At 38.4% G+C, this 20,212-nt stretch overlaps 1 protein-coding gene across 2 annotated transcripts in view; it reads right to left on the bottom strand.

Moving 5' to 3' along the window:
* nAChRalpha1 (nicotinic acetylcholine receptor alpha1) overlaps positions 1-20,212 on the bottom strand; it is a 76,500-nt gene that overhangs the window by 7,254 nt on the left and 49,034 nt on the right. Inside the window, exons 1-7 of one of the 2 annotated variants that reach the window (XM_070207041.1) lie at positions 16,079-16,109; positions 15,986-16,000; positions 14,301-14,345; positions 11,649-11,758; positions 5,642-5,822; positions 1,917-2,377; positions 1,641-1,852 (exon numbers count right to left, since the gene is read on the bottom strand). In XM_070207041.1, coding sequence (XP_070063142.1) covers positions 1,641-1,852; positions 1,917-2,377; positions 5,642-5,822; positions 11,649-11,758; positions 14,301-14,327 — 991 coding nt within the window. In that variant the 5' untranslated portion in view covers positions 14,328-14,345; positions 15,986-16,000; positions 16,079-16,109. Of the gene's footprint in view, positions 1-1,640; positions 1,853-1,916; positions 2,378-5,641; positions 5,823-11,648; positions 11,759-14,300; positions 14,346-15,985; positions 16,001-16,078; positions 16,110-20,212 lie in introns of those variants that run through there. The other variant, XM_002053284.4, reaches the window with a different exon arrangement.

Below are 20,212 nucleotides of genomic sequence, written 5' to 3'. Positions count from 1 at the left end.
CACTTATTTGAGATCCCGTTTTTAAAGTTTCAATATCTCTGTTTCGCACCCATAAAAAAGGCAAAATGTAAAAGAAAAGAGCCAAAAGAAGTAAGGGAAACCGTTAATTGAAAGCCGGCTGGACTTTCGGATAGCAAAAAGTAGTCACCAACTGGCGAAAGCCCAAGCCATCTTTGTGGGTTTTCGCGTTTCGTGGGTGACTGCACTTCCATGTCGTCTGCCTCTTGAGTGGTTTTATGTGTTGAATGCTTAATATTAAGTGGAAACTGCTAATGAAGTGGTGCAAAAAAATAGCTAATTGATGGGGTTTACAGATAAACGAAAACAAGAAATGTTCACTTCTACTGGCTCCACAAGATTAAATGATACGCATCTTCAAATGACTTTAAGTATATCTTTTTTTTATTTTGTCTGGATAATTATACGTACTTATTACTAAGTATGTAAAGTTGAAAACAATTTTTTTTTCAGTGAACCTTTTTTCAAAGACTTTCGATATATGAATGTATGAAATTAGATATCAAAGTGAAACTAATGTTGACTTGCTCTAATTTGTAATATATTACTCTCAGTCACAGATCATATTTTTTAATCGATAGTAACTGTTTTATAGCTTTAATATTTGTATGGTATTATTTTGGAAAATCTGCAAACATAATCCTATTATTATACTAAAATCTAGGAAATATGCAGGTTGAAAATATATCTATATTATTTTAATATTTCAATGTTAGATTTTTTATTTTTATAATCTGTCGATCTGAGTTGAAATGCCAATTTTTGTCTAACATTTTGACTAAAATAAATAAAGGTGAGCATCTTTAATACCTCTCCAGATTTCATCAAAAGTATATACATTTCTTAGTTCTATTCGAAGCTCTTGAAGTGCTTCTCAGTTTTGCGAATAAAAAGTAGTTTTCTTTGTGACTATTTTTTTTCTCACTTACTTTCTTGCCACAATTTTTTAATGAGTATGGCAAATGGCGTGACGACACTGACAAAACGATACAAAACTAATTTAGAAAGCGAATAATTCTTTGCCGAGTTGCAGCAACTTTTCACTTGCAACTTATGCAACTTGTCTACTTGTCTGCCAGTTAGTTTGTCTCGTATTGCTGTTAGTGTTTGTTTCTGTTGTCTGTATATGTATGTATGTGGCTGCTGCATGCCCCTTGCCAGTGCAGTTGCCCGTTAATTGCCATAAATTATTTGCGCTCAGTGCTTCTGGCAACAGCGGGAAACTTTTGAAATGCATATAATTTCAATGTACTTGCGCATATTTAAACGAAATATAAGCTTGGCTAGTTGGAGGTATGGCTGGCTGGCAGTTTAGTTCGAGTATATGAACGCTCTGTTACCAGCCTAAGGCGCCTGCTAAAGCCAGTTGAAAACACGCATAAATTGCCAGGCGGTAACAAAAGCAGCACCTAGAATCTAGAAGCTAGCTGGCTGTAACTACAACTGCAACAATGCCAAACTTTTGAACAACAAAAAGTTTGCCTTAGGCTGAGGTAAATATAGAAACTTGGCTGGTTTTCTGCAGCCTTCTGTTGACTCTGGCAAAGAAGCTTACAATTGTCCTGCATGGACCGAAATAAAACTATTGGAATACTTTTTTTTAAATCAGTACTGGGATTTACCTGGTATGCCATAGTCACCGCTGAAACGCTTTGTGTCATAGTTAACAAACTTGTCCACGTCCGGCGGCAAATGATAGACATCTGTGAGCACCTCGTGCGGCTGATCATCTTCGGGGTCCTCCTTTTTGGGCCGCTCAATGCAGAGTAGTTTCGGCAGGATTCGTATAAAGACGCGCTGCACCCAAGGTGCCATGCGATGCGTCACTGGCGATCTATAAAGTGCATAAATCAATTATATGCGTTCCTCTTAAACTATAATTTTGTTTGAATACGCACCTAAAGTTTACGTTTAGCACCGCAATTGTTACCACGACAGAGAGCGTGACCAGCATCATGGTGAAGAGCAGATATTTGCCCAGCAGCGGCACCGTCAGAGATGTCGGCGGTATAATCTCTGCCAGCAGCAGAAAAAACACAGTCAACGAGAGCAGAATGCTGATACAAAGTGAGATCTTCTCGCCCGAATCGCTAGGCAGATAGAACACCAGCACGGACAGAAACGATATGCCCACACAGGGTATGATCAGATTGACTGTATAGAAGAGCGTCTTCCGCCTCAGCGTCAAGTTGAACACAATGTCCAGGTAGGGCTCCTCGCAGCAGCTGTAGAACTTTTCGTTACGCACCGCCGGCACACGCATGATATCCCATTCCACAGAGATATAGTAATCCTGCAGATCGATGCCCACCTCAATGTTGTCCGAGTCGGCCGTTTGCTTTAAATGTCGCAAGTCAACCTAAGGATAAAGTAAAAATTTAATTTGAATACTTGTAGTGTGTAGATGCGCTTGCCACTTGTCAGAAAAGACCCCGATAAAGCGAACATAAAGGGTTATGTTATATTGTATTTACTCTTGCGGTAGCCCACTAGCATTCAAGAATATATTAATATGCATCAGTGGCCTCATATATTCGATCCAATAAGAAATGCAAACTGCCACGTACCTCCGGCTTAATTGCTTCAATAGCTAACCATGTTCTAGTCCGTGCTAAAAAATTAACTTCCCGAGCCACAATAAGACTACGGAAAAATATTTAAATACAGTGTCCACGTGGAAATATTGCTAATAAAGCACCGCATTGTTGAGCTAACTATTTATTGCTTGTCTCCTCATTGCTGATCATGCAGATCTGGCACTTAGTACTGTGTTTATTTGAATGCCTGTGCACCCAACTTAGAGTGCCGAGCGGAATACCTGCCCATATTGCCTACGAAGATGAGTCGGTTCCAGCGCGTACTCCATCGAAGAGGCATTCATCGACATCTGCACGGCAACAATCTAATCAGTGTTACAGGTGTGAGAGCGGCAGATTAAGTTATGTCGGGCGAAAGTATTAACAATGTTTTAATTCGATAAATCAGATCAAACTTGACGAAATTTGTAAATTGTATGGATTAGATAGGGCTGCGATTCCTACAAAGAAGAGACGATCCTAAACGTGAACAGAATAAAATATTGTTGTTTAAAATGTTAGAAAAGCTTCAGTATGTATCCAAATCTAGGCCTCAATTAATGGAATGGGCTTTTATACTTGAATCAAACAACATATTTACGTGAATACAACCAAATTTGAATTCGAATTATTTGGGAATTTAACACTTCTTATTATATGATAGGAATTTACGATACTATATGCAGAAACAGATTTGAGCGCGTTCAAATGCTTTTCACAGTCTACTCCCATGGTATTTATTTTCAGCTTTTTTTGATTTATGCATCAAATGCTTGAATGTGCAACACCTGTGCGATTGTTTTGCCATTAACATTGATTTGTTTGCCCATTTTTCTTCAAGCGATGCGGAATCAACATCAACAACAACGGCACTCAACATTACAACCAAGTGACATGGAGGGGTAACTCTAAGGTGTTGCTGATTTTCATCAGATGTCGATGTGAATGTGAGTGTGGATGCTGATGATGGCAAAACGTTTTCGTACTTTTGACAAATTTTTGACAATCGTCAATTGCGCAACGAATTGCGATTGCCTCGTGTACTCCGTGAGAAAATTGAGTAGGCAGCTGCTGTTTTCGCCTTCGCTCACGTTCAGCTCAGAACGTAAAAAACATTTACGTTTAATCATTTATTTCAGTTCATTTGTTACTGTTCTTGTTAGCGATGTTGTTATTGGTGTCATTCATTTAAGCTTCTTTTGCAGCGATATTTCTTTCTCGATAGCTGCGAGTTCATAATATATATATGTATTTATATATGTGTAGGTAACTTGGGGCTAATGATATATTATCGGCAATCTACAGTACATCATCGCTTCGATTGACTAATGAAAATCATATGATTCGATTTTAATTTATTGGTAGGAGCTCTCATTTTCAGATTTTACATATTTTATGCATTTAATTCAATAACAACAGTTTGTTTGTTTGTTTTAAAAAGGCACACGAACACAATTTTCAATTATTTGCTAGCCATTACAGTAATGTCATTAATGCCTCGTAATATGTTTACGTCGGCACTAACAGAATTCTTAATAAGCGAGGAAATCAAACGAATCAATATATATATATATATGTTGGATACATGTATTTGGAGGTGTGTGTGTATTTATGAAGTTAAAATCACTGAATCATGTTGAAGTTTTCAATTCGTAATTTCGTCTTATTTAGACGATTCTCTACCATTAGATACGTAACTATGTAGCCTATGAAACGATATTGAGAAGCAACAAAATTCATTTTTTATTGTATATAATTCGTGCTTTAAGATTTCGCTAAATCATGTGAGCATCGATTATGACTAAATAAGTTGCTGCAGTTAACATTTTAGGGACCGATGGGAATATCTAAAAATATTTCTAAGATTTGTACTACCGCAAAAGTTGCACCCCTTTATCAAATTTCTTTGTTTGATGTTTTGTTAAATTTGTATGCTTCTCCCTAAAAATGCGCAATAGGGAGAGTATTCTTACTTTGTTACCAAATTTGTTGCTTATAAGTATGATTCATATTGCGACAAACATACATAAACATACCCTAATGGCATAAATTCTGTTTTCATATCTCTTTCTTTAGTTATATTGCCATGAAATTAAGCTTATATGGCTGTAGAAATTGTAGTTTGGTATTCAGTTCATCCAAGCCTTACAGTTCTTTACACACTTTACCAAAAAACTGAAGCAGCATTTGACCGTCTTGTGAGTGTATTATTTCTTCGTTTTGGGAAATTTAAGGTTTCTAGCTTGCTTCTATATGTCATTTTCGATTTTGTTGTAGCTGCTGCTCCTTTGACAAACGAGTCCCAAAAACTTTTCACAGTCGTGGCTGGTTCATTAAGCGCAGCTGCTGCCTGTTATCTCCTCCACGCACACGCACACGCACACGCACACGAGCACGCTCACGCACACACATGCAGCTGTTATAGCCGTGAGTGTGTAGTGTGTGTGCAAGAGTGCCTCGTGATTTATCACATGCCAACAAAAGAGCGAGCGAACGAAACGTGTCAAGTGTACAAAAACACAGTAAACATTAACAACAGTATTGAAATAAATAAATATATAACAGCTACACGAAGGCAGCCCCAAAGTGGGCCACGCCCTTTTCGGGAAGCGCATATAACAACCGAGTATGCCATGAACCCGCAGCGGGCAATAAAAAACGAAGCGAATAATCAATTGTCAGTGAGTGAGTCCTTTTGTTTAGGCACTTTTCAAGGTCGTCGCAGTCGCATGTTTAAAAAGTCGTTTTTTCACGCACACACTTCTACATATATAACTGCTTCCATGTGCCACGCCCATACAGCAATCCGTCCGCTTGCCATTGAACTTCGCGGTTTAATGCTTTTATAATCGACTTAAGAGTTTGATTAGCGTTTGATTAGCAGACAGTCAATCAGATACGACAATAGAGCTAAGCACACCGAGCTGTTTACGGCATTGATGGATGGCTTACATCTGAGCTGTTTCAGTTCCGTTGATTGACAGCCCGCTCCTTGGAGCACGAGCATAAGAATATACATCTATACGCTTTTAAGTACTTTCACTTACCATGTAACCATCGTATGTCCACGAGCCGAACTTCATGAAACATGTTTGCTCGTCAAACGGAAAGTATTCGACATCAATTTCACAAAAGGATTTATAAATGGCAGGAGGCTTCCAAACCACTTTGCCGGTGTGATGTAGAATTGCTTTTGTCATTATTGTCACTTCATAGTTACCATCGGCGCTGCAAATTAAGAAATAAACAGAGAGGTGAATAAGCAGGAGAAAAGCTAATTTGCACTAAATCACTTTAATGTATTTTTTAAATCGATTATTTTATTTTATATTCTTGCCATGAAGCTATTTTTTCTTTTGCTTAAATGCGGTTTCCTTTTTAAAAATACAAGAAACAAAAAATAATTCAATGCATGTTAAATAATGCTCAAATTACAAAACAGAAATTGTGGACCCCGCAAGGTCGGGTTCATGTTTTCGTGTAGCAAAAAGTTGACAAAGTTGACTTCATCTATTAATTGCCGCCAATGCGCTGTGAATTAAGATAAATGTTTTCCTAAAACATTTTAGTAAGACTTCTAGCTAACCATGCTTTTAGTAATATAGTTACTAGCTTTCTTGTTAATAAATGAAAGAAAATAATCTTGCGTATCTGAATAATCGCCAACACACACATAAGCCTCATGCAGCCTACCTTATGTTATGAAGGTGCACGTTGCGATGGTTTTCGGGAAATACCACCAGTAAGTGTGGAAAAGTCGCGAAAAAACTTTTGTATGAGAAAGCTTTCTCAGAGGAAATCGCGATTCAAAGATGTTTTGCGCTAAGGTTTAAGTTTTGTCCGATTAGCTTCAAACTTAGTTAGTAGGTCTAGATAAAAAATTAATGAACACCTGTTCCAGTGATTTGGGAAATTCCTTTTGCAACAGTGGTAAATTGGCAGAATATGTTTGTATGAAACCTAGAGACCTAGAAGCTTATCAGTTGTATTAGGAACGAAGCTTAAAGAGGTTCCTATTCAAAAAGTTAAAGGAAACTGTCTGGCATTCAATATAATTAAGAGATGCGAATCGTATTTGCAATTTTAGAGATTAAAATGCTGTAAGAGTTTATATAGGTTTATTTTTAAGGGTTTAAAATTATTTAAGAAAAACATTTTAGCTAAGTATGTTGGGGTTATAATATTCTGGCTTCGATTTTGCAAAATGTAGTTAACCATCATCCCATTTAGATAAGTCCCTGAAATTTCTATTAATTCGGATTTCTTACCTGTCTTACATAGCTTTTTTTCAACTTAAAACATTCTGACAAAGAGCTCAAAAACCACCAACTGCACACACACATACAGACACACATATAGATACGTATAATAGACATTTACGCCAAGCCACATTACCATTTTCGGCAGCCATATTAACTTAATGTCATAAATCTGAGCTTTAGTATAATATTGCGGTAGACACAGGCTCGGTTTGCCTGTTCGACACCCCCCACAGACACATACGCTGTCCTCTTTTTATCTTTCTATTAGTCTTTCTCCCAGTGCTCGACTGTCATCGTGGTACATACGCTGGAGTATTCCTATTCCCAAAGTGCGATAGCTTTGGCTTTGTTTTCTTTAATTAAATGAATGCTGTTGACAACTTTATTATCAGCTGAACTTTGTGAAACCCAAAGCAGATAGCCACGCCCCGCAGTACTATCAACACAGCCGCAGCCACTTTATTTCTATTATTTCGAATCACGCAGGCGGTCGGCAACTCCGCAAATGAATGCATGACCTACACACTTCCATCTATGATTCTATTTCAACTGTTTTAGTTTGCAGCATCAAAAGAAGCGAAATAAAATCTTATTATCTTTCATTAGATTTATAAAAATAAAAATGGCGCTGAAAAAACGCGAATACAAAGTCAGCGAAAAAAGCGCCTGCAGATTGCCTGTTTTCTCGGTTTTGGTTTCGATTTCGGCCCGAACAGATACAAAGATGGTGCTCAGTGTGACGTTCAGATTAACGCGCGCTGTTGGCCGTAGCTGGCTGGCGATACTCATACGCCGCGTTGTCCAGTGAGTTCGTGTGTCTGTGTGTGTTCCTGCGTGTGTATGTGTGTTTGTGTGTGTGTGTATGTCACCGCGTGCCACCACATCACCGTGAAGATAATGGCTGCAATTGTGGTGACCCCCAGGCGTGGTTTTGGTTTTTTGGTTTGGTTATAAACTTTTGTTCTCGTTCATTTTTTTTGGCTCTTTTTTTTTTTTTTGTTCTTTCCGCGCTGCCTTTGCGCTGTGCTTTTTGCAGCGCCATCGGCCATTTTAAATGGTTTTTAGCCATTAATGGCTGGCTCGCTGCTCGCCATAATCGTTGTAGATGCTGCTGCTGATGTTGTTGTTGTAATAACATTTTAAAATGCTTTGCTTTTGGATTTGTTTTTAGTGCACGAGTATGTCTGCCGGTGGCTATAGCAGCGGCTCAGTCTATGCCCTGCCTCGACCAACGCCTGAAGACCTCATTGCTAATGGACGGCGCAGGCGTTGCCGCGTGACGGTGGCTCAGCCAGTGGCTATGGGCGTGTACTGCTAAAACCTACATAGGAAGCAATTTTCGCATTTAAAATAAATTTGTAATTAGAAGCTAAAATGTATTTTTAATTAGTTCTACACTTTGAGTTGATCCAGCAGAAACCATTACGTTCCAATTGCGCAACTTTTGTACTAAAGTTATAACAACCACATACTACATACTTACAACACATAGATAAACATGTGGAAGCCCTTCCAAATTATGTTAGAAGCTATTATATATAAATTAATTGCATAGCAAATGCAGCTATACGGTAGCAGCTGATACTTAAACTGCCTTTTTGGAGCCTTGAAAGAAGGCTGATTTTAGCCATAAGATAGTAATATTAAGTGAAAATATGATTTTATGGAGATTAAGAGCTTAAGACTTTTAATAGTATTTGTTGTCGCTGATTTTAATTTGAATCTATCTCTATGTTTTTGTATTCGAAATTATTGTCAACAAATTATATATTTGAAAAATAAACTTATTCGTTCTATGTCTTTTTAACCTTGACTCTTCCTATATTTCTTTACCTCAGTTACTCCTTACTTTACTCTGGATACCTATTACTTATGAACATTTGTAAATTTATATAGAGTTCCAAAGTAAAAATCTTCTTTCCACAGTTGTAAAATTAATGCAAAATAAAACATAAGTAATCGCAATAATGTTTTTTTTGGTAATAGTTGCTTAAGAGCTTCAACAGCTTTAAGAGCTTAATTTTCGGATTAACGTGTCAAAATGTCAACTGGGCATAAAATTCCTAGTTGAGTGAAGAATAGAGCTCTTACTTATTTGATTTTAGTAAGTGTTAGTGCCAAGGAAAACTTACAAATATTACAAGTCGGCGGGCAACCCCAGAGTAAAAGACTCAATTGCAATTAATTGTAGACCACAACTTAAAACCAAAATCCAACGAGAAGAGATAGACCTCAGCTAACAGCTCGCATGCGATTCAAACTTCTAGGACCAAAATGAAAATTAACTGCTGGAATTAAGCGGCTTTTACAAATATAAACAGATTCGTCGTTGCCGTCGTCATCGCTGGCGCCGTCGCCTTTCTCTTGTTGTCGGTATTTGGTAGCCTCCCCAATTTGGTTCTTAAAGCTTGCTTTGCCTAAATGCGAACAAACACATACACATGCACTCCGAAACGACGGCTGTTGACGCTTTCTCGTATTCGATGCTTATTTAATGAGCCGGCTAAAGCACACAAGTCTAATTATGCCTGGTCAGCAGAGTACCCATTGCATATATAGAGCAATCTATCTCTTTTTGAATCGAAATTGCAATTTAAAATTTACAAACGTGCCGAAAGCGAATACCGTTCGCGTTTTGAAGTGACCCGCTAACAATTAGTACAACAAGCGCACGGCCACGTCCAATAAATTACAACTTTTGAAGCTTGTTTCAAAGGCCGTACAACAACATGGCGAACATTATTTAATAGGCCAACATGGCGGCTGCGCGTGTGTACGCGTCTGCAAACGTGTGTCCGTGTGTGTAAGCGTGGTTAAGTGTGGCACACACGCTGGCAGGTATTTGTACCCGTAGGCCATGTTGTTGTTTTGTTACGCGTCTATAAAAGGCTCGTTCAACTATTTGTTGGCTATTCCACATTTAGCAGGCAATTAAACATTTTTCATTGCATGTAAATGGGCGCAATTTCGTCGGCTGCGCTAGCATTCCTATTCTGAGTGTATCAGTGTGTGTGTCTGAATGTGCGTATGAATTGTATGCCGCTGTGCGTTTGTCTTGGCGAGCAAAAAGTTGCTGCATAAAATATTGTCAGTTTCGCCGCAATTGTGAAACTAAACGCATTTTCTGCGCTGCAAACTTTTTCATCCAGCCACATGGGGGAACGTGCCTGCATTCATGATTACAACAACTTCGGCACTTTTATGAACAAGCATACTGCTCTCAGTGATATTCGTTGTTTACTATCCGCTATTCAGCCTTAATTTGAAATTGTTTTTATTAAATCGATACACTCCTATGAATTTAATCTGCGAAATATATTTATTAGAAAACCGTTTCAAAATAAATTGAAATATCTGCTTTATAGATATTTAAAAACTTGATTAAATATGCCATTAGGTGGCAGTCCAATAGAATATTCTTTCCAAGAAACTAAGCTTGCATTTTATATGACTAAATAAAAGGTGACAGGAAATTTCTGTGTCATCTCTTATAGTCTTATGTTGGCATCAAGTTATGTGAACTTTACAGAGACAATTTATTTCTATCAAACACAATCAACTACAAGTGTTTAAAGCGGACAGAGGCTACTTCAACTCGAAGCTCCATCTGGTAGTGGCTGTAAGGGGAAAGGCCTTCTTACAGAAGCGTCGCTTCATTATAGCCAGCACAAATTATTTTTATCACTTTAAAAATTGTCCACATTGGCGGCGGCCGTCTCAACAAACGACAATGGTGGCCACATAAAACGCAGTGCGTGTGTGTGTATTAGTGTAAGTACCATGAACTTGGTATAGTTACGCACAACAACATGACAATGCTTTTGTCGTTGTTGGCAAATGAAATTTAAGCTTTTTCCAAGCCATAAATTACGAGTTTTTATGACTCTGCCAAAACACACACCCCAAAAAGTATGCTATGCGAATAGTTGGTATTGCCAAGGCAGCAAAGCAGTAAAGGCACCCAGCAGCCAAGCCAAGCCCAGCGTAAAAATCCAGAAAAAAAGAAAGCCAATACGGCACATAAAGCGCGTAAGCCGATCTGCCAAAAGAGCGATGTCCTCCCTGGTGTTGTAGGCACAACTAAAGTGCCAGCCACATCGACAGAGTCAAGTGTTGGACGGCAAGGCATGTGGAACAGTGGAAATTATGCGGGAATTCAAGAGAAAAATCTAAACTCAATTGCAAGTATTTTGCCAATGTACTTTTGCATATTTAAATATTTAATAGGAAAATATATTGTATAGGTTGGATGTTCCTATAATGTGGTCAGTGCTAGCTTTTTATTTTAATTGCATAAATTAAAAGCTGGAGATCTTAGAGCTTGGGAGCTGGCTGAGGGAGGAAAGAGAGCTGAATGAAAATGTATTTGGAATGGGATCCTTTCCCATAGCTTTTACCACTGTGCCGTATGCTTGCCCTGGCTTTACTCCAAGTGAAATACAACACAAGGCAAATTATAATAATTACAGCGAGCGTAGCAAAATAAAACGTCCAATTTGAGAAAGCAGACGAGTTGGCAGCCATTTTAGCTGAGCATAAAGGACTGCTCCCTCCCTTCCTTAGCTCCAAGCTTCAGCGAACCCTCGACCAGCACTCATGTTACACATTGAAATAAAAATACGTTAATCATCGGCTGATAAATTGCAAGCGTAACTGTGCGCTTTGATTTATGCGCCCGTCGCGCCCATTGGGCAATTATGCAAATGGTTCCAGGCGCCAAAATGCCCAAGCCCACAGTTCAAACCAGAACGAATGCGGTCAAGGGGCATATGAAAATTAGCTGCGCACTTACTTGTTGTATAGCACAATATCCGGCAGCCATATGTGCTCGGAGGGCACATGCAGGGTATCCACTCCGCCGTAATCGTCAGGATTCCATTTTAATTTGTAGTCATTCCACTCCTGCAACATATATAAGTAGTTACAAAAATTGATATTATTTCTAATAATATATATAACAAACAAAATGAAACAATTTATTCCAAAATAAATATGTCGCTCGGTTAGATAATTTGCATTTAGATGAATATTGAATTCAATATGTAGCTCACAATATATGTTTGCTGGCTCTTGCTTGTTGCCTGCTGCTGGCTTTGTTGTTATTGCATTTAATGTTTCAATTGCTTTCCATTAATTATGCAGTAATTTATTGGTCGGTAAGCTGTTAGCGTTAAATTTAATTTTCACCATACAATTACGACCGTTGGATATACATATAGCTATAGTGGGCAGTGTCGTATTCAAAAATTTGGTGTGAAGACTTTCGAAAAAAATATTTGAATGTCATATCTTGCACCTGAACATTTCATAAAGATCGGACACCGTAGCTAGAATGAGGGAAACTCCAATGCTTGTATCGGCCGCTTGGACCTGGACTTAGAGTATATCCTATTCAGGCACTTTTTCTTGGAGCGCTCTATATGTGCTTTTCTTCTTCCGCGACAATAGTATACCAAAGGGTAACTTCCAGTCGGGTACACGAAACTGTGTACAACATAAAACTGTAATTATATTGATTGCAACACGATTGATGTTAAATGTATGATGCATGCCACGTGGACATTGGTTGCAATTCACAATGAGATTATTGGGGCGCTCAAGCGTTGACCAAGCATGAAACGCACAATAATTAAAATAAATAACCGTTGCAGACGATAATCATAATAAATGAAAATATTGATACCGCATTATTATTTGCATGTTTTTTGTTTTTATATATCTTCATTCGGGTTGCACGCTGATGCCTCATTGATTTGTAATCTATAAAATTAGTTAATTTGTCCGCTTTTAATGAACAATTGTTTGCTCATTCGGGCTTGGAAACTAATTAAAATATATGGAGCGGTAAAGGTAATGTTATTCTTAAATTTGTTGGTTTTTGGCGACTTTTTGTTGTTGTTCGTTTAATAGATTGTACATTTAATTGCGGCTACCAGCTGTTTGGAGTCATTTGGCTTTCTATGCAAAAGCCCGCCTAAATAGGCTATCTACAGTCAGTTGTCACACGCACACAGATACACTTAAACAGTAACGTTTATGCGGGTGCACGTATTTGCGCCCTTATTGACATAATGTGTGTGCATATTTATAGACGCGCAGCAATGCTGAAGCCAAACATAAATTGCAGTAACGTCAGCAGCAACAATAAATACAAACAAATAATGAAACTTGAATAATGTTTAGGTGTTCCGAACTTGTTTTACTCCAATTGATTTAACTACTAACACAGACATTTCCATTTTTAAATCTTTATTTAGCTCGATAAACCTAGGCGTACTTCTGAATACAATTTTCATATGTTTTTTACGATTGAAATAAAATTTTGTTAAATTCTGAAGCAAGTGCCATATGCAAATCCTCGTTGTTCTCATCCTACATAAGTTAATTGTTGGCGACATAGACTCTTCGTTTCTGTAAGGCCGGCTTCAATTCTCTGTTCCATCTAGACCTACCAGATTCACCAGGCCCACATGACTTTACTTTCCCTGATAAAATCTTTGCTTTCTGACCACTCTCAGTTGGGGCATAGCTTGCCGGACAGGCTAAAAATTTTGCCATTAACATTTTACTTTAATTTACATTTTACATATTGCTTTTGTCTACATTTGTTGCAGCTTATGAAATGTTATGTACAATGTATGTATTTACATAATTATTATATTTAAATAAAAAAAATTATAAGAGTAAGTAAAATTTAATTCACATTTTTATCATGTTACTTTGCGTAAGCGATTTTCAGTTGAAATCGTTTCCTAGAACACATGCGAATTGAATTTTTAATGAGCCAAAATTGATAATAGCAGAAATGCTCATGCACAAATTTGGAATAGAAGCGCACACACACACATAGAGAAACAGATGTGTTGCATAATTTATATCTAATTTTGGGGTTTGCTTTTGTTTTGTCAATTGGGTAACCAGAAACTAGGAATAAGCTTTTGAGAGCTATTGACTGCAATTTGTGCAGAAGATTTGTGTGCATATTTTATGCAAAAACTTTAAAGCTGTTCCATTCAAGTGCTTAAAAGCAACTCGAAAAAAACGCGCGAGTCAGACACTAGATATATATAGATGTATATAGTTTTTTGGCTATTCTCATGTTATTGTAGTTGCAACAGTCCATCGCATTAGTGCAAAGCCAATGCACATATATGAACGAGTAGCTGCAGCAAAGTGGCCAGCGTGGCCACTTGGTCAAGTCCAAATCAACGCTTTCAATGGCAGAGCCAAAAGCTGGTCACAATTGGCATTATACGAATGCGAGGATTGGCTAGCAAAATGTATTTTGCATTCGCTTGCAGCGAAGCGTGCAAATGGTGTATTCATGTTTCACGAAAACGTCAGGAAGTTTGCCAGCTGCCAATATGCAAAATCGCACCAACCGGAAAACAGTTTAGAGAGTAGCCAAAATACAATTTTACAAAAATGGGAAAGTTTGACTCACCTGCTCCACCCAAACGTTGGTAGTCATAATTTGATTTTTTAGATTCTGCAAAGAAAATAAATTCGAAAAATTTGGTTAGATGCGAGCTCAAGCAAGAATTCAATTTGTATTGGACATGCAAATTCGTTTTAAGTTTGACCAAGTCTTGGCAAATGGGTCCGAGTGTTCGACTTTGAGATACTCCTTAAATATGTTTTAAAAATGAAACTTTAAAATATTGTTATATGTATCGATACTGTCGCAGCCGATAGGAACCTGTGTTTCCGCCGGTTTGTGAACCCAGGTTTCCACTTCCAATATTTGTAATACTATATTCAATTCTTAAAATAAAATTATGGTCTTAAACAAAGCCATTTTTACAAAAGATATATTTCGGTCTTGGCTTAGGTTCAGTGGTTAGTCAGTAGTAACAATCAAAATATTTTTTTTTTGGATCCGTGCAATTGTAATGGAAACACTTTTAAAAATACTAAGAACAGGGTATAAAATACAGCTCAAGTGATTGGCTGAGCTGTCAACGGGGGCTCGCGGCTGGTGGCTGGTGCCAGGTCTCAACATTTGTGACAACTTAAGCATTGAGTGGGGACCATCAAATTGAAAATCGTTGCGACGAGTGAATGTTTTTTTAGTTTACTGAACAACTGTACTGCTTTGGTATCGGTTAACAAATGCGTTTGAAATTTGCTCAGCTGAGTGGAGGTTGTAGGGTTATTTGCTTGGTGGAACTGTGGGGCTGTTGGTGGCTGTCAAGAGGTAGCTCATGGCATGTCCTGGGTTAAATGGTGCTGCAGTTGGTTAGTTTGAAGTGAGCTGCAGCAATAAGAAACAGTCACAGTCGTGGCTGGAGACCGTATTCTTAAAGCATCATTGAGTTTTAATCAATTTATGTTGCGCAGACTGTCACTGAAAGAGAAACGAGATTAGAGTGAAATAATAAGAGTAGAAGTAAAACTGGAATCCCGGTCTGCTGGGGTAGCTGATGCAATTAAAGTTAAGAGCAGCTAAACAAGCATAAAGTTTAAGCACCGAGTTGGTAAGCTGCGAAGTGGATTAAAAGTTAGCTTAACTATAAAAGCTCACAAAGCCATTTCGAGCATTATATGAAGTGGAAAGACAAAATATACGCATAGATCTATACCAATTATTCTTCTACAGTTAAGCAGTTCAGTTGCGCTGTGGTTGCTTGGAATATGGGATAAAAATGAGTAGACAAGGCAACATGCATTAATTGGTTTGTTTTCTTAATTATATATATAATGGTATGTCGTAAGAATCAAAGCACTTGTAAGTTTAACTTAAATGGGTTAATAAACGATAAGATACGGCTATCATCGGCTGCCGAAGATATGTCTACCTCTACAGACATTTGTTGTATGATATTTCTGATATTTTAGAATGGTGCTAATTGGATGAAAATATCTTAAAAAACTTGAAAACAAATTATAATTTCACATGAAATATCTTTGAGTTGCAACTTCCACCGATACTGCTTTGATTTTGGAAAAAATGTGTAACACGTCTCAAATGATTTTTATGTAGATCCTTGGATATGAAATAAAGGGCGAAACGTATCCCTTTGAAAATGAGTTTGAGACCAATCGAAAGGTAGACAAGAAAGTAGCATATAAATATTTTTCCAAATTTTTCCACACTTGCCGGTGGAATTGTTCGAAATCCCGTCTTACCTTTTACGGTTTGGGCTGTGCGTCGATCACCAATCAAGCAACAACAAACAATTTTATATATAGAGATGAATAAATAATCGTTTGCTTACATACCTAGAAAAACACACAGAACTTTTTTTTTATTTTTTCGACAAAGCCAACATGATATCTAAACTAAGGAAACAAGTAATTCATGTTGACGCATTCAGGATTCATCGCAAATAATTCAAGCATATCAAAGTGCTCTAATTTGCGCCTTAACAGATGTACGCATGGAACCATAATGTCACCTTCTATTCAGGCTTCAGAGTCCCTCCTGAGTATCCACTTATATATATGGTATGTACAAATATACACACGTTAAGCGAGCAACGAGTCCGTGTCAAGCTCCTTGGCAGTTACTGCCGTTGGCTTCCCTTTCATATTTATTTAGGTGGCAGGCGGCAAAGCAACTCATTAAGCGTAAATATGTTGGGAGCAGGCGACAGGATTCAATAGAAAAAATTAGAAAACGATAAAATTGCGGAATAAATCACTTAAGCGTTGAAAAATGTAATTAACGACAAAATGATAATGACGCGTTGTAACGCGCTTTCCGTCGAGACATCCAGATAATATCAGCAGCTAGGACGAGCGCCCCCGTTGCTGAATCTAGCAAGCAATATGTTCAGATACTCAGTGTTAATAGATTTTACTGGTGGTTGCCAGCACACGCTGCGGTGTTGGTGGTGCTGCTGCCAAGATGACCTACTAATCACCCGCTCAGTGCGCCGTCCTGGGATGCCAGCTAACAGTTCCCAGTTGCCAATTGCCAGTTGCTAGTTGGCAGCCAACGGCTAAACGTCTGAACGTCTGAAAGGTCATTAGGTGCGGGCGACGCGGAAAACCGGCAATAAAACGACAAAGCCAAGACCAGGCACAAAGACAGCGGGCATAAGGAAGAGATAAAATTGCAGTTGCGTCAGGGCGTCGAGGACGAAGACAAGCGTTGCGCGTATCCTTTATGCTTTATGTGCGGCATCCGCTGTAGTAGCTCCAACAGCAACATCAGCTTTCTCGCCTCGTCTCTCCGGCAGGCCATGTCCATGTCCATGTCCATGTCTATGCCGGTTCACACCTACAGCTGCCTAACTGGGTTTGTTGCTATGTAATTGGTGTAGTTGTTGTTATTGCTGTTGCGGCTGCTTGCTTATTCACACTTAGAGCTATGGCTGCCGGTTGCATTACACCGAACAGGATGCACAGGATATACAGTGTTTAAATTGCTTAAGCTGAAGCTTAAAGCATTTCAGATGCAACTGAATTTGCATTTTATGTCTGTGGCCACTGGGGCCATGGCAAGGATTCAGCAACGTTCTCGTCTTGGACTTGTTTACAATTTAAATCGAATTTCCTGTTTGCCGTAAATAAACTTTGCAATAACCGACACCGAGTGCAACATAAAAATTCCTTCCCAGCTCTGACTGAATAAGTATTAAATAAAGTATGCAAAATGCGGCAGTTTCATTTGTATGTCGGATTCTTATAATGGTTATTATAAAATGTCAAATAAAGTTTTTATTTGACTTACTGAGTTAACAGAGGTACATTACATTTAATTTCTAAGTATCTGTGTGCATTCTACACTTGACCGTAATTGCTTTTATGCTTACTCTACATTCAACCTGGAATTTGATTTAATGTTTCTTCTCTCTCTCTTTCTCTCCCTCTCTCTCTCTCTCTCTCTCTCTCTCTCTATCTCTCTCTCTCTCTCTCTCTCTCTCTCTCTTTCCCAGATCATGCATTCCACATTTATAGGACACAGCTTCCATATAATTGCATTTTCGGGCAAGCAGAGCTCAAAGTAACATAGCAACCAGCAATTAGGTCCAACTGTCTGCCTGACACCCCCTCTCCAAGACTGTCCTTTTACCAAATCTCACCCTCTCTACAAATCTGTGGTCATAATTCACCTGAATGAGCAGCTGCACTGCCAGTAATAAGTAACTAATGCTACATACTGACTCGCAAATCACAAAGGTCAAGCAAATGGAAATAGATGAAATTAAATTAAAAATACTGGCTACGCATCTGGTTGTAATCTGTTCTGCATATATACACATATGTACTGCTCTCTGTTGCCAATGATTGCAATTTTCAATAGGAGTAAGAACCAACTAAACAAAGTGCAGAGATTTCGCTCGATAGCATTTACAAGGACTTGTACGCCAATAAGGAAAGCAGGCAACACGTGCATTCCAACAACAACAACATTAATACAACAAAAAGTGACCATTGAACTAGTGCAATAAAAGAAATTCTGCGAATATTTCAAGCCAGTTGCCAGTCGAGCACACAGAGCGTATGTGTAATATTATTCCACACACACACACGCATTCACACACATAAAAGCAATTTCGTTTATAAGCACCTTATGCCAGAAGCACAGTGCTTGGATATGACAAACTAAATCATATACCAAATTATCTTAAAAAGAAGCAAATTAATCGAAAGAATTTAAAATTCTTTAATTAAATTATTACAATTAGAAATTTATATATGTTAAATTGTTTGTTCACTACTGACGGATCGGGAATCAATCTTATAGCAAGAAAAATAGAAATTGAAAAATATTTGACTGCTGTCAGTGACAAATTTCTACAGAATCGTGGATAATTTTTACAAATTTGTTGTTTGAAAATATTTTGGTTTTCATCCGGCAGGGCGGGATATGGGGGTCGCTGACGTGTTTAACTCCAAAGGGTGGAAAATTGATTAATAAAATGTAATGGAGCATTTCGGCCCCGCTTTAATATAATGCGCAGTTAAGTCAGTCAAATTTTAGCTCTTAAATTCATTCTCTTTAATGCCACTTGCCTTTTTGGAAAACCATTCTTGAATTTGGCTATGGCTTGAAAGCGCCAAGCCCAATGTGCATTGGTATGACTGGTATGGCTGCTACCGACTGTTTGGCATGCCTTTTAGTGGTCTTGGTGCTTAGCGCGTGATTTATAACAGCAAAAAAGGAGCCGAAGCCAGCAGGAAGCGAAAGACCAAATGCAGCAGGGAGCTGTAAAGCTCAGCAACTGTGTGGCCAACAGCACACGTAACTGTTAGCCGGTTTCCCATTTCCGGTTGTCATGTGCATCCAAACCGAGCAGAAGATTGTGGGCCAATCGCTTGCCCCGTTGCTGCTGCTATTGCTGTGTTTGACTCTGCTGGCAATTGGAGATTTTTTTTCATACACACAATTTGGCCCCGGCACTGGCTTCTGATATATTGCGCAATTTTTGCTGTCTTGATTGAGCAGTGTGCAGGGGCCCCAACTGCAATTGCAAACTTAATCAACAAAACAATCATCAGTCGATGTACTATAAATCGCAGAGCCCATTGATTTATTATGCAAACAATGTTCACTACCAAGTGGAAGAGTTGAATCGGCGGATTGGGTAAACAGTGCTGGATTAGTTCGACTGCCTTTTAAGCGTTTGGTAAACAGTTATTAATTACGCGGCTGCTGCTTTCCCGCGGCTTATACAAATGCCATTTGCCTGCTTACCGCTGCGCTGTTGGCTTTGGAAATTAATCTGCTTTGATTGTCATCTGAGCAGCTCAGTTGTCAAAGACTTGACAGCTAAACTTGATACCATTATCGCTAAAAACAAATTACTGTGATTTCGGTTAGCCACATGCAAATGGTATTTAACTAGGAAAAGGAGATGCCTTTTTTCTGTGGAGTATTTTAATAATCTTTTATATGTATTACCGCAACAATGAAAAATTAAAAAACAAAACACTTATTTTTAATTGAATCAAGTAAGAGGCTCTACTAAGCACTTTCTGCCTAGCGAATAACCTGAACCATCTTCCTCGCGCTAAGAGAGCTCGATATCGATTTGTATATTGCAAGTAATCGATTATCAGAAACAAACTCTTACTGCGCGGGCACTAGGAGAATCTATCTTTGTAGCTCTAATAGGTTCAGAAATAATTGCGTTCATACATGCGAATGGACGGGCGGACAGAAGGACGGACAGGCAGACATGTCTAGATCTACTCGGCTTGTGCTGCTGGTCAAGAATAACAAGCATAATATACACTTTATGGGGTCAGAGATGCTTCCTTCTGCCTGATACATACATTTGCACAAATAAATTGTTCCCTTTTACCAGTTGCAATGACACAAAATGCGTAGCGTAGTAGGATAAGTGTCAGTATCCGCGATAAAGAATTTGGGGTTCAAAGCCTATTCTTGAAAAATAAGAACCA

Source organism: Drosophila virilis, chromosome 2, assembly GCF_030788295.1.
Source record: "Drosophila virilis strain 15010-1051.87 chromosome 2, Dvir_AGI_RSII-ME, whole genome shotgun sequence".
Lineage (NCBI taxonomy): Eukaryota > Metazoa > Arthropoda > Insecta > Diptera > Drosophilidae > Drosophila > Drosophila virilis.
The sequence above is the reverse complement of the archived record's forward strand: the minus strand, read 5'-3'. Positions and strand labels throughout refer to the sequence as shown.